This window comes from Topomyia yanbarensis, chromosome 1, assembly GCF_030247195.1.
Source record: "Topomyia yanbarensis strain Yona2022 chromosome 1, ASM3024719v1, whole genome shotgun sequence".
Lineage (NCBI taxonomy): Eukaryota > Metazoa > Arthropoda > Insecta > Diptera > Culicidae > Topomyia > Topomyia yanbarensis.
In genome coordinates, this window is record NC_080670.1 from 195,226,739 (window position 1) to 195,241,948 (window position 15,210).

General features: G+C 35.8%; 1 protein-coding gene across 5 annotated transcripts in view; it reads right to left on the reverse strand.

Moving 5' to 3' along the window:
- Positions 1-15,210, reverse strand: part of LOC131686146 (uncharacterized) — a 546,994-nt gene that overhangs the window by 159,705 nt on the left and 372,079 nt on the right. For all 5 annotated transcript variants that reach the window (XM_058970337.1, XM_058970364.1, XM_058970347.1 and 2 more), the window contains 4 exons: positions 7,817-8,782; positions 7,618-7,744; positions 7,416-7,561; positions 6,955-7,357 (listed from right to left, as the gene is read on the reverse strand). In XM_058970337.1, the coding sequence (XP_058826320.1) occupies positions 6,955-7,357; positions 7,416-7,561; positions 7,618-7,744; positions 7,817-8,782 (1,642 nt within the window). The remainder of the gene's footprint in view (positions 1-6,954; positions 7,358-7,415; positions 7,562-7,617; positions 7,745-7,816; positions 8,783-15,210) is intronic.

Consider the following 15,210-nt stretch of genomic DNA (forward strand, 5'->3'; position numbering starts at 1 on the left):
AGGGAAAATTTCAAAATCGAGCTGGTATTTTTGATGCCAAATGACTTCAAAATGCATAAAGCGTCAAAATTTGATGCAATCTTGAAAAAAATTTTTTTTAACGAAAATTGACTTTTTTTGATGATTTTTGTTCAAAGGGGGGAGTAAAAGAAATTTTTGAAATCAAATTTGCATTTTTGATGCCAAATGACTTTAAAATGCATGAAACGTCGAGATTTGATGAATCTTGAGAAAAAAATTTTTTTAACGAAAGTTCTTTTTTGGACTTTTTTGTTCAAAAGAGGGAAAATCTCAAAATCGAGCTGGTATTATTGATGCCAAATGACTTCTAAATGCATAACACGTCAAAATTTGATGTTATCTCCAAAAAAATTTTTTGACGAAAATTGACTTTTTTGACGATTTTTGTTCAAAGGGGGAAAATTTCAAAATCGACTTTGTATTTTCGATGCCAAATGACTTTAAAATGCATGAAACGTCGAGATTTGATGAAAACTCGAAAAAAAAAATTTTAACGAAAGTTTTTTGGACTTTTTTTTGTTCAAAAGAAGGAAAATCTCAAAATCGAGCTGGTATTATTGATTCCAAATGACTTCTAAATGCATAACGCGTCAAAATTTGATGTTATCTTGAAAAAAAAAAATTTAACGAAAATTGACTTTTTTAACGATTTTTGTTCAAAGGGGGGAGTAAAGGAAAAGCATTTTCGATGCCAAATGACTTTAAAATGCAGGAAACGTCGAGATTTGATGGAATCTCGAGAAAAAAAATTTTAACGAAAGTTCTTTTTTGGACTTTTTTTGTTCAAAAGAGGGAAAATCTCAAAATCGAGCTGGTATTATTGATTCCAAATGACTTCTAAATGCATAACGCGTCAAAATTTGATGTTATCTTGAAAAAAAAAAATTAACGAAAATTGACTTTTTTGACGATTTTTGTTCAAAGGGGGTAGTAAAGGAAAATTTCAAAATCGAATTTGCATTTTCGATGCCAAATGACTTTAAAATGCATAAAACGTCGAGATTTGATGGAATCCCGAGAAAAAAATTTTTTAACGAAAGTTCTTTTTTGGACTTTTTTTTGTTCAAAAGTGGGAAAATCTCAAAATCGAGCTGGTATTATTGATGTCAAATGACTTCTAAATGCATAACGCGTCAAAATTTGATGCTATCTCGAAAAAAATTTTTTGACGAAAATTGACTTTTTTTGACGATTTTTGTTCAAAGGGGGGAGTAAAGGAAAATTTCAAAATCGAATTTGCATTTTCGATGCCAAATGACTTTAAAATGCATAAAACGTCGAGATTTGATGGAATCTCGAGAAAAAAATTTTTTAACGAAAGTTCTTTTTTGGACTTTTTTTTGTTCAAAAGGGGGAAAATCTCAAAATCGAGCTGGTATTTTTGATGCCAAATGACTTCAAAATGTATAAGGCGTCAAAATTTGATGTAATCTCGAAATTTTTTTTTAACGAAAATTGATTTTTTTGACGATTTTTGTTCAAAGGGGGGAGTAAAGGAAAATTTCAAAATCGAATTTGCAAATGCCAAATGACTTTAAAATGCATGAAACGTCGAGACTTGATGGAATCTCGAGAAAATTTTTTTTAACGAAAGTTCTTTTTTGGACTTTTTTTGTTCAAAAAGGGGAAAATCTGAAAATCGAGCTGGTCTTATTGATGCCAAATGACTTCTAAATGCATAACGCGTCAAAATTTGATGTTATCTCAAAAAAAAATTTTTGACGAAAATTGACTTTTTTTGACGATTTTTGTTCAAAGGGGGGAGTAAAGGAAAATTTCAAAATCGAATTTGCATTTTCGATGCCAAATGACTTTAAAATGCATAAAACGTCGAGATTTGATGGAATCTCGAGAAAAAAATTTTTTAACGAAAGTTCTTTTTTGGACTTTTTTTGTTCAAAAGGGGGAAAATCTCAAAATCGAGCTGGTATTTTTGATGCCAAATGACTTCAAAATGTATAAGGCGTCAAAATTTGATGTAATGTCGAAAAAAATTTTTTTAACGAAAGTTCTTTTTTGGACTTTTTTTTGTTCAAAAGTGGGAAAATCTCAAAATCGAGCTGGTATTATTGATGTCAAATGACTTCTAAATGCATAACGCGTCAAAATTTGATGCTATCTCGAAAAAAAATTTTTGACGAAAATTGACTTTTTTTGACGATTTTTGTTCAAAGGGGGGAGTAAAGGAAAATTTCAAAATCGAATTTGCATTTTCGATGCCAAATGACTTTAAAATGCATAAAACGTCGAGATTTGATGGAATCTCGAGAAAAAATTTTTTTAACGAAAGTTCTTTTTTGGACTTTTTTTTGTTCAAAAGGGGGAAAATCTCAAAATCGAGCTGGTATTTTTGATGCCAAATGACTTCAAAATGTATAAGGCGTCAAAATTTGATGTAATCTCGAAATTTTTTTTTAACGAAAATTGATTTTTTTGACGATTTTTGTTCAAAGGGGGGAGTAAAGGAAAATTTCAAAATCGAATTTGCAAATGCCAAATGACTTTAAAATGCATGAAACGTCGAGACTTGATGGAATCTCGAGAAAAAATTTTTTAACGAAAGTTCTTTTTTGGACTTTTTTTGTTCAAAAAGGGGAAAATCTGAAAATCGAGCTGGTCTTATTGATGCCAAATGACTTCTAAATGCATAACGCGTCAAAATTTGATGTTATCTCAAAAAAAAAATTTTGACGAAAATTGACTTTTTTTGACGATTTTTGTTCAAAGGGGGGAGTAAAGGAAAATTTCAAAATCGAATTTGCATTTTCGATGCCAAATGACTTTAAAATGCATAAAACGTCGAGATTTGATGGAATCTCGAGAAAAAAATTTTTTAACGAAAGTTCTTTTTTGGACTTTTTTTGTTCAAAAGGGGGAAAATCTCAAAATCGAGCTGGTATTTTTGATGCCAAATGACTTCAAAATGTATAAGGCGTCAAAATTTGATGTAATGTCGAAAAAAATTTTTTAACGAAAATTGATTTTTTTGACGATTTTTTTTTCAAAGGGGGAAGTAAAGGAAAATTTCAAAATCGAATTTGCATTCTCGATGCCAAATGACTTTAAAATGCATGAAACGTCGAGATTTGATGGAATCTCGAGAAAAAAATTTTTTTAACGAAAGTTCTTTTTTGGACTTTTTTGTTCAAAAGGGGGAAAATCTCAAAATCGAGCTGGTATTTTTGATGCCAAATGACTTCAAAATGTATAAGGCGTCAAAATTTGATGTAATCTCGAAATTTTTTTTTAACGAAAATTGATTTTTTTGACGATTTTTGTTCAAAGGGGGGAGAAAGGAAAATTTCAAAATCGAATTTGCATTTTCGATGCCAAATGACTTTAAAATGCATGAAACGTCGAGATTTGATGGAATCCCGAGAAATTTTTTTTAACGAAAGTTCTTTTTTGGACTTTTTTCGTTCAAAGGAGGGAAAATCTCAAAATCGGGCTGATATTATTGATGCCAAATGACTTCTAAGTGCATAACGCGTCAAAATTTGATGTTATCTCAAGAAAAAATTTTTTAACGAAAATTGATTTTTTTGACGATTTTTGTTCAAAGGGGGGAGTAAAGGAAAATTTCAAAATCGAATTTGCATTTTCGATGCCAAATGACTTTAAAATGCATAAAACGTCGAGATTTGATGGAATCTCGAGAAAAATTTTTTTAACGAAGGTTCTTTTTTGGACTTTTTTTGTACAAAGGGGGGAAAATCTGAAAATCGAGCTGGTATTATTGATGCCAAATGACTTCTAAATGCATAACGCGTCAAAATTTGATGTTATCTCAAGAAAAATTTTTTTTGACGAAAATTGATTTTTTTGACGATTTTTGTTCAAAGGGGGGAGTAAAGGAAAATTTCAAAATCGAATTTGCATTTTCGATGCCAAATGACTTTAAAATGCATGAAACGTGGAGATTTGATGGAATCTCGAGAAAAAATTTTTTAACGAAAGTTCTTTTTTGGACTTTTTTTGTTCAAAAGGGGGAAAATCTCAAAATCGAGCTGGTATTATTGATGCCAAATGACTTCTAAATGCACTCAAACAAAAAAAAAATTGACGAAAATTGACTTTTTTTGACGATTTTTGTTCAAAGGGGGGAGTAAAGGAAAATTTCAAAATCGAATTTGCATTTTCGATGCCAAATGACTTTAAAATGCATGAAACGTCGAGATTTGATGGAATCTCGAGAAAAATTTTTTTTAACGAAAGTTCTTTTTTGGAATTTTTTTTGTGCAAAAGGGGGAAAATCTCAAAATCGAGCTGGTATTATTGATGCCAAATGACTCCTAAATGCATAACGCGTCAAAATTTGATGTTATCTCGAAAAAAAAAAATTGACGAAAATTGACTTTTTTGACGATTTTTGTTCAAAGGGGGGGAGTAAAGGAAAATTTCAAAATCGAATTTGCATTTTCGATGCCAAATGACTGTAAAATGCATGAAACGTCGAGATTTGATGGAATCTCGAGAAAAATTTTTTTAACGAAAGTTCTTTTTTGGACTTTTTTCTTTCAAAAGGGGGAAAATCTCAAAATCGAGCTGGTATTATTGATGCCAAATGACTTCTAAATGCATAACGCGTCAAAATTTGATGTTATCTCGAAAAAAAATTTTTTGACGAAAATTGATTTTTTTTGACGATTTTTGTTCAAAGGGGGGAGGGAGTAAAGGAAAATTTCAAAATCGAATTTGCATTTTCGATGCCAAATGACTTTAAAATGCATAAAACGTCGAGATTTGATGGAATCTCGAGAAAAATTTTTTTAACGAAGGTCCTTTTTTGGACTTTTTTTTGTTCAAAAGGGGGAAAATCTCAAAATCGAGCTGGTATTATTGATTCCAAATGACTAAATGCATAACGCGTCAAAATTTGATGCTATCTCGAAAAAAAAAAATTTCACGAAAATTGACTTTTTTGACGATTTTTGTTCAAAGGGGGGAGTAAAGGAAAATTTCAAAATCGAATTTGTATTTACGATGCCAAATGACTTTAAAATGCATGAAACGTCGAGATTTGATGGAATCTCGAGAAAAAATTTTTTTAACGAAAGTTCTTTTCTGGACTTTTTTTGTTCAAAAGGGGGAAAATCTCAAAATCGAGCTGGTATTATTGATGCCAAATGACTTCTAAATGCATAACGCGTCAAAATTTGATGTTATCTCGAAAAAATTTTTTTGACGAAAATTGACTTTTTTTTGACGATTTTTGTTCAAAGGGGGGAGTAAAGGAAAATTTCAAAATCGAATTTGCATTTTTGATGCCAAATGACTTTAAAATGCATGAAACGTCGAGATTTGATGGAAACTCGAGAAAATTTTTTTTTAACGAAGCTTCTTTTTTGGACTTTTTTTTGTTCAAAAGGGGGAAAATCTCAAAATCGAGCTGGTATTATTGATGCCAAATGACTAAATGCATAACGCGTCAAAATTTGATGTAATATCGAAAAAAATTTTTTAACGAAAATTGACTTTTTTGACGATTTTTTTTCAAAGGGGGGAGTAAAGGAAAATTTCAAAATCGAATTTGCATTTTTGATGCCAAATGACTTTAAAATGCATAAAACGTCGAGATTTGATGGAAACTCGAGAAAAAAAATTTTTAACGAAGGTTCTTTTTTGGACTTTTTTTTGTTCAAAAGGGGGAAAATCTCAAAATCGAGCTGGTATTATTGATGCCAAATGACTAAATGCATAACGCGTCAAAATTTGATGTAATATCGAAAAAATTTTTTTAACGAAAATTGACTTGTTTGACGTTTTTTTTTCAAAGGTGGGAGTAAAGGAAAATTTCAAAATCGAATTTGCATTTTTGATGCCAAATGACTTTAAAATGCATGAAACGTCGAGATTTGATGCAACCTCGAAAAAATTTTTTTGACGAAAGTTAAACGAAAGTTATTACAACATTCCGCAATTCTCACTTACACGCCGACGCCGAATCTCGTCCTAGGTGGTACCGCGAAAATCTTACCACGAAAACTTGAGAGAAGGTGTATAGATTTTTGTTGATAGTGCAGCTGTCCCTAACTCTTTAAGTTCCCATTTAATCTATACAGCCCATTAGCTGAAAAAAAACCATTCAACAAACATGAAACTTCAATTTTATTGAAAGAAATTTATTATTCCTGTACATTGAAATTCCCATATATAAGTATCTAGTTATTTATGTAAACACTGAACAAACAAAGCTGAACTATAAATATCATTTCAGCACCGCCAAAGGGAACTTGACCCTAAACCCACAACTCAATCATCAATGTGATGTGTTATTTGTTAGAGAGCATTGATAAACTCGATAGAGCAGAAAATCTTATTCAAAAGAATTACCAATTGTTGATATTAGGTATATAAATTATATATGATGGCGGTAAGAATCTAATCCCAATTTGTATTCCGACATACCGTAAAATAAATTTTCATATCCGGAAATAATGTATAAAGAAATACTTGTGCCGAACGGGAACTTTCTGGCATCGGAACGTTATCGTTTGAGTTAAAGGCAAGCTGTTAGTAATAACAATTCAAAACAGGATGGGAAATCACGATAAAAAAACACACAGCTTTATCACAAAAGGAATTGGAACCGTACAGGTTCCAGCGAACAAAGCAGCCAGAAACAAGCTCACGTTTGCAAAACCCATAAATACCTTTCGGGTATAATTCGACGAATTTCCTGAGAATCCATCGAAAGCGGTATTGTTCTCAAATAGCAGTTTTATCAGAGAGTTTTTGTTTGTAATAAATAGGAAAAGAGTAGTTTCTTCAATTTTTCTTTCTACGAAAGAAAATTGAGAAATTCGGTACAAGACTGAGTACAAGTCAAACGAATCTCACGAATAATACCACGGATAATATCTTCGATAAACTGAAAGAGACGTTTGCAAATGTTCAGTTGTGAACTAAACAAAATGATCCCCCTTCACTCACCATTATCAGCAAACGCACTATCGTTCGAGTCCTCCTCCGAGGACCGATTTAATACTGACGAATTATCATCATTACTCTGACTGCTGTGGTGCCGGCTGTCCCCGCTGCCACTGCCCCCGCTATGGTGATGATAGTAGTGATGATGATGGTGATGGTGTTGATGCACCAGATTCTCCTTCTGACCGTCATCGGACCCTACGATGGTGGTGGTTGGTGCTGCTGCACCACGCGGTGCTGCTAACAACGCTGCTACCGGATCCGACTGGCTACCACTACCACTCGTACCGTCGTGGTGGTTTCCATTGCGAGGAGCAGCCGCCGCCGCGCTGCTCGGATGCAGATATCGATGGTTATTCTGGTGGGTGGTGTTGTGGGACGTTGCACGTTCCTTCGATTCCGCTGACTGTGGGAAAATTCGGCAATTTTCATCATGAATGAGGTAAATAAAATATGATCATTACCGTTGTACTATCCAGTGAGAGGGTGTCCGGTGTCGTCGAAGACATGGTGCTCTTTCGCTGTGCCGTTCTTCGAATCTTCCTATTGGCCGCCTGAACGATCTGTGCCACGAAATGTGAGCTACTCTCCTTTGATGATTCTCTGAAGGCTGCGGATGGAAAAAAAATTGAGAATTGATTTCGTAACCGGTCGGAGATGATTTACGTTCAATTTTGGAAACATTATCCAACAACAGCGATGTAGACGGTACATCCAAACCCGAATCAACGGTAGTAGTTGATTGTTTCTCCACCACAATCGGCAATAGATCGTCTTCGAAGAAGTATTGATACTGTAAACGAAAAAAAAAAAAACAAAATTATTGTTCACTGTTACATTTTCATTTAAAACTCTCTACACTCACATGAGTAATAAGCACTTCCACGATTTGGCACTGGTGCTTCATGTCCTTGACAGCCGTTTCCAGCGACTCGTTAACCGACCGCACCACCGACGGACCAAAAACAATTGCCAAATTTCGCGGGTCCATCAGATTGACCAGCGCGTTGGTGCTGACGGCGTGCAGATGACGCATCAGATGCTTCAACGTTTCGTAGTTGTAGGTCGGAATTCGCTTCAGCAGTTGCTTCAGCTCGATCAGTCTCGCCTGGCCGGACAGTTTATCGGCACAGATAAAGCTATGGTACAGTTCGTTCGGTAGCAACGGTTCCGGTAGGTTCCGAATGAACGATTTCAGCAACGAGGAAACCACATTTACGTCCTCCCACTTGGGATCCCGGAGGGTAACCTCATCCATTCCGCGATTTACCTGATCGGTCAGTTGAGATATCGCGGCCGTATTGCCCGGTATCCGATAGATTCCGATCACTCCCAGTCCCTTGGTTTCCACGATCCCAGTACACTTAGCTAGCAGCAAAGGAACATACGGGTTTTCATCCGACGGTGGACACAGCGGCAGAGGAACGTTGATGGAAGCTCCATCGGGTAGCAGCATTTCCGGATGCTGGGCTCCCGGGGAACCCGGCTGACCTTGCATCTTTCGAAACTGCCGGGCAACGATCCCTTTCCAGGTTTTCGATTTGGGGGATCCGGTTTCCTTGTCCGAACTTTCCTTCCCACTGTGGTGACTGTTGGCATTTGCTATCGCCGCCGGTGTGAGAACTGCTGCCGAGTTATGCTGCGGTGTCTTGCGGCTTTTGGTAACCGGTGACTGGCCGGAGGGAGATCGTGACCCGAGGGCATACTTGCGGTGTGATTTTGCCGATAGGACAGGCGAGAATTCGTCGTTGCTGGTTGTTGATTGCACACTTGTCAGGGCGGCCACTCGCTGGGGTTCGGCTTGCTGACCGCCGAAGTTGTTGATGTAATCCTGGAATTAAGATAGAGAGATAGAGATTATTGTTATTCACAATGACTGAAAAAAACACACAATCGCTCCATGCACCGAGCGGGACAAAATTTGACAGATCTCCCGCTGAATGTTTTCCTGCTCGCGGTCAACCCGTACGAAGCGACCGTTCTGTGGATAGTACACAACTATTATTGGAGCTGTTAGGATTAAATCCATTGTAGTGCGCGTTAGGCTAGGTCACATAATTTATTCCGCGGAACGACTGATAGCTAGTGGGGAGGTACGTTACACAAACAGAAGAGGTTTTTATTGACGATATCGAATGGCAACCGGAGCTGATAAGGTTTGTTATCAGTGAGCCGCACGGGGGTATTGTTTTGATGTGCCTTTTTTAGCTTTCGGTATCTAACCATTATCAGGCGCTGAATGGGAAGAGAGCGTACTGCGTAAAAATTCCTAGCAGTTCACGTGAGTCTTCGATGGAAATAGCATCCCAAACAAATCTGTGTGTCCTAGAGTATAATTTCCTCTTCCGCTAAGTATTTTTTAAAGCCTCGACATATCTGCTGCAGCGCATAGGACTATCGAGTATACACCGTTGAAAAAAAAATTAATGTCTATTAAAAGGGTTGAACTTCCATTTCTACCTGACCGACCCTTAGTGACAGGGCGGCATATGTGCTTCAGTCAAAATGTAAAATATCATGAGCAAAAACAAAAGTAATGTTATTATACTGTTATATTTACTCCACAGTCCACAGTGTTTGTTTGTTTATTTGGGGGTTTTAACCTACAAGGTCATCCATCCGTACTTCACAATTTTGTTTCCGGATGAAATCTCAGAAAACATCGCAATATTTTCTGTTTTCTTCTCCTTGGCCGTTAGCTGTGAAGAAAAGCAAGGGTATTTCGGCTCATCATTCACAGTGAGAGTAGTTGGATTCTTTATGAATGACCGGGGAAGCCAAAGTTAGTTAACAAGCTATGGTGAGTAAATAGAAGTCTTTGGTTATTGCAAACTGCGATTAAATTCGTAAAATATAAACTGTTCCAATTTTTGAAATTTCGGATGGATTTTTATTGACTTTTCTACCAAAATTTAGACTTTGTTTGAGACTATAGGTGTTCGTCATCATCATCATGAACTTCTATTTGTGCGACGTGACGCTAGCTGGGGCGCGAGCAACCTGACAATTGACAGGGAAGGCCGAAATAGAAGAGAATCCTTTCTCCATGTTAGGAGCGGCTCCAAACAGCGTCCGTCCTGGAAGGGGCGACTGAGGAAGAAATGCGGTGACTCGTCAGCTATATCCAAGATGACATGACCCCATCACAATGTTAGGTGAAGCAGCCCTGGTGAAGCCGCCGGAATGCCGAATAAAAAACCAAACAACCCCGAAAAATGTAATAATACACCCAGGTTTTTTTGTTACGCGGGGGAAACGTACCGCCTATAAAGAACGGGTTGATTCGAAAAACTCTCAGCAAAACTTTGGAATATTTTTGGAAGTTTTTTTTGAACGGATTTCGCAAAAAATCCATTTGAATGCAAAAAAATTACACTTTTTTTGAAAAAAAAATCTAGGTCCTTTTAAATGCAAAGAACTTAGAAGAATTTTGGCAGCTTTTTTGAGCGGATTTCGCAATCAACACGGTCTTTGCAAAAAAATTCTAATTCCTTTTGAATGCAAAAGACTTAGAAGATTTTCGGAAACATGAAAGAGACGGGTCTGGACTCATCTCAACAATATGGATATTTCCGGAATGGTCTTGAAGAGTAGGTGCCAGAAATTTATGTTTGACGCCATTTTAAAATTAAAGATGGCGACTTCCGGTTTAGCGAAATTCGCTATAACCCAATCAATATGGATATTTTCAGAATGATCTTGAAGAGTAGGTACCAGAAATTGATTTTTGACGCCATTTTGAAATTGAAGATGGCGACTTCCGGTTTAGCGAAAATCGCTGTAACTTAATAGATATGGCTATTTTTGGAATGGTCTTGACGAGTAGGTGCTAGAAATTTATGTTTGACGCTATTTTGAAATCAAAGATGGCGACTTCCGGTTTAGCGAAATTCGCTGTAACTCAACTAATATAAGTATCTTCGGAATGGTCTTGAAGAGTAGGTGCCAGAAATTTATGTTTGACGCCATTTTAAAATTAAAGATGGCGGTTTAGCAAAATTCGCTATAACCCAATCAATATGGATATTTTCGGAATGGTCTTGAAGAGTAGATGCCAGAAATTGATTTTTGACGCCATTTTGAAATCAAAGATGGCGACTTGCGGTTTAGCGAAAATCTCTGTAACTTCATCCATATGGGTATTTTTGGAATGGTCTTGACGAGTAGGTTCGAGAAATTTATGTTTGACGCTATTTCGAGATCCAAGGCGACATCCGGTTTATCTAAATTCGCTGTAGCTCAACTAATATGGGTATCTTCGGAATGGTCTTGAAGAGTAGGTGCCTGAAATTGATTTTTGATGCCAATTTGAAATTGGAGATGGCGACGTCCGGTTTAGCGAAAATCGCTGTAACTTAATCAATATGGGTATTTTTGGAATGACGAGTAGGTGCTTGACGAGTAGGTGCTGAAAATTTATGTTTGACGCCATTCTAAAATTCAAGATGGCGACTTCCGGTTTAGCGAAATTCGCTCTAACCCAATCAATCTGGATATTTTCGGAATGGGCTTGAAGAGTAGATGCCAGAAATTGATTTTTGACGCCATTTTGAAATTGAAGATGGCGACTTCCGGTTTAGCGAGAATCGCTGTAACCTTCTCAATATGTGTATTTTCGGAATCGTCTTCACGAGTAGGTTCCAGAAATTTATGTTTGACGCCATTTTAAAATCAAAGATGGCGACTCCCGGTTTAGCAAAATTCGCTATAACCCATGCTATATAGAAAATGCCAGAAATAAATAAATAAATAAATCTGCACCTTCCCAGCAAGGTTTTTTTTTGTAATTTGTAATTTGTAATTTGTAATTTGTAATTTGTAATTTGTAATTTGTAATTTGTAATTTGTAATTTGTAATTTGTAATTTGTAATTTGTAATTTGCAATTTGTAATTTGTTATTTTGTAATTTTATTGAGCACGACAACCTGTTAGTACAGACTTTGAATCAGGTCAAGGAAGTGAAATTTTTGGAAGACTCAACATATCTGCTGCAACGAGTAGGATTATCGAGTAGAACGATAGTATATAGAAGATAAAATTACCCTTTTTGTCGGATTATGTGTCTTCAATCAAGTTATAAAATGCCTAACCCTCCAAAATACACCGCTAAAAAAAATTTAATGTTCATTAAAAGGGTTGAACTAGTCGAATTCCATTTCTACCTGACCGACCCTTAGTGACAGGGCGGCATATGTGCGTCTGCCAAAATGTAAAATATCTTCAAGATTTTTGCACTAACTTATCGGAAATATGCAAAACAATTTGGCATATAATCCCGAACAATGTACGACTACTACAAATAAAGAAAAGATCTGATTCTGTTAAGGCAGTCAATATCTGTGCCCTGTTTGGTCGTCTACGATTCGACCGGCGAGCGAGAATGTTATTGCATTGCTAGCACCGCCCCATTAAATCGACTATAAACGGTGATTCGGCATAAAAGAAATTAAATTTCATGTTTTTAGTGCCGTTTCGGAAAGTATCAAGTCTATTACCAGTATTCCAGTTGTCGGACTACCATACAATGTTTTCTTTTTACTAAAATCGTGCGATCTATTAATTACGTCTCTAAATCGTTAAATTTAGGTCAATGATGTCTTCGGAGGACTTTGTGGTCTCTATAAGACCTTTCATATGGTGATGTGATTTCAATGATTAATCTCACCGATAGAGATGTTATATTTTCCAAATTTTCTTGGCAGTACGTATATTAAGATTATGTTTTCGACAATTTTTTTTTATTTTCGCGAATATCTTTGCTGAATGTATTAAGGTTCAACTGAGGAAGCCTCAAAAGGCGGCCAACGAAAAAAGCAGTTTACATAATCTTTGTGAAAATCAATCAAGCTATTCAGGGCATTGTTAGAGTACTAGTGATTCATTTTTAATGGAGATTTTTCCAACGGTGTGGATCGTTTTCAAAAATGGCCGCTATTCGACTAATATTTCATAATAATTGATTTTGACGTAAGGGCCAATACCTTATTGAAGAGTTGCTGGTGGCATTCAATGGGGAAAACAGATCGATAGTGTGTTACGAAAGCAATTTTGTGAAAAAAAAATCCCTCCAGAGGCAGGATTCGAACCTGCAACCCTTGGGACTTCGACCCAATGCGAAAACAGTTATGCGATACCTAGGCTATAATGACGTCCCAGGAAGAACACATGTTTATAGCCGCACAGTGGTCACAGTGATCGTACCCTGTCTCTAAACCGAGATCACACACACAATCGCAACTGTCATCCAATCTATAATCGCTTTTCAACGATTTCTCTATTGAAGAGAGAAAGCAATTCCTCTAGCTTAGCGCATCGATTTTATATGTAAACAACCCAATTTTGCTTCTGAACGGTGCATCTCGGTATGGGATCAAATTATATTGAGGTTTTAAGGCAGTTTTATGTGAAAATATCTGGCAGGAAAATAGTATTGAAATTTTTAAAATTGAAATTGATATATTACAAAATAAATTTACTTTTATTTTTCAACTGATAAAATGTGGGTACATTTGGCAGCACTGCCGCTAAAACAGGTTTGTCTTCTAGATTCCTTGAACAACAGAGATATAATCAAAAGAAATTAAAATTGTTAAAACTGGGAGGTTCTCCCACGGACCGAAGGGTGGTTTAACCGACACCAAAATTTAGGTTTTTTGTATTGTATTGGTTTTAAATATACAATTAGCCTAGAATTGGTTCAAATCCGTGCATCATTTGTATGAAAATGAGCGAAGATCAACCGTGGACCTACTTCGGAACATCATCTTGGTGGATATCTCTAATTATTTTCATGTCTACCCATCTGTTTGCATGGTGAAACTTCAATGTTGAAGGTTAAAATGAAATTTGGGCTCACTTTTATCATTATTTATCATGCAAGGAATTTAGTACTAAGATCATTTATAATTATGGTGTTTAACTTAGTCGTGTCGCTGCGTATAACAATGTTAGGATCAAGATCCATGGTTACATATACGATAACAAAATCAAAATGAAGATATGACCACCTGATTTGGCATCATTTACTAAAGCGGAGTCTATTAAACATTGCGTGTCGCGATAACGTGCTCTTAGCGGATGTTCTTCTGGTCATACCTGACTTATCGTGCTCAAATACAAGTCACTATCAGTGCTCAGACTACGCTTTGTATGTATCAAAGCCAGATCCCCACGCGCCAGTACTAAGAAGAAAACTGAATACTGATTTTACGGAAATGGAGCTGCTTCTAATAATAGATTAGTAAATAGCCTGCTTTACAAGGTCAAAAATCATTTTTTTATTTCTTTTATCTTAGAATTTTGGAAGATCCACTCCCAAAAGTAAAAAAACGTGACGCGCGCATGTGATTTTATAATTTAAATATTTTTTAAAGCGCGGTGAGTCAAAACTCTGTAGAATTTAGCGAAAACCCTAAATAAAAGTTAGGATTTTTCATAATTCACGTGGAATTGTAAGTAAATTGAAAATCTTTTCGATTTTTTTAACTGCAGTTACGAGACGCTCCATTTATCAACTCAAATGTCCGCCATCAATTTCAATTAAAAAAATTAAGTAAACTTTTCTTATATGCATTCAAAAAATATATCTAAAATGTAACGAAGCTGGGTTTCCGATGTCCATAGTCCATTCAAGTTTGTTTTCGCGGATAAATGCGGTCGAAAATTGATGATCTGGCAAGGAATCTGCAGCCTTGTTTGAGCTTGCACTTGCTCGATCATCCCTAGCTAACTCCGTTGTTCATTCATAGCTGAAAATTGCACAGAGAATGAATATGTAGATGATAATAACTGGGAGTATAGAATCAATCTTTCATGGCCAACTTTTTTTCTAGCATATATAAGACTACATCCTTATTTTCGCTTCAAACTGTTGGGGTCTGAAAATACGAAAAACCTGTGTTGATCAAGATTCTCTAGCAGTGCTAGAAGCTGCTCAATTTTTACCTTCCGATGCTTAATACAGTTCTACCAGCATATTTACAATAGTCCAATTGCATGTAGTCGAAATTTGGTTTTATCAGTTTTCAAAAAATATTTCATGACAACGATGATATATCAAAATTTTATTTTTTCAAGCTTTTTAAACCTTCCCTGAAACTTTCTGCATCGCAAAAAAAATCGATTTTTACCAAAAATACTTTATTACACCTTAATACTTCCCCCCCCCCCCCCTTAAATCTAATATTTTTATCGCTAAAGACAAACTAGCATAAGGAAAATATCAAAAAATTTCGAAAAAAATAATTAAAAGAAGCGAA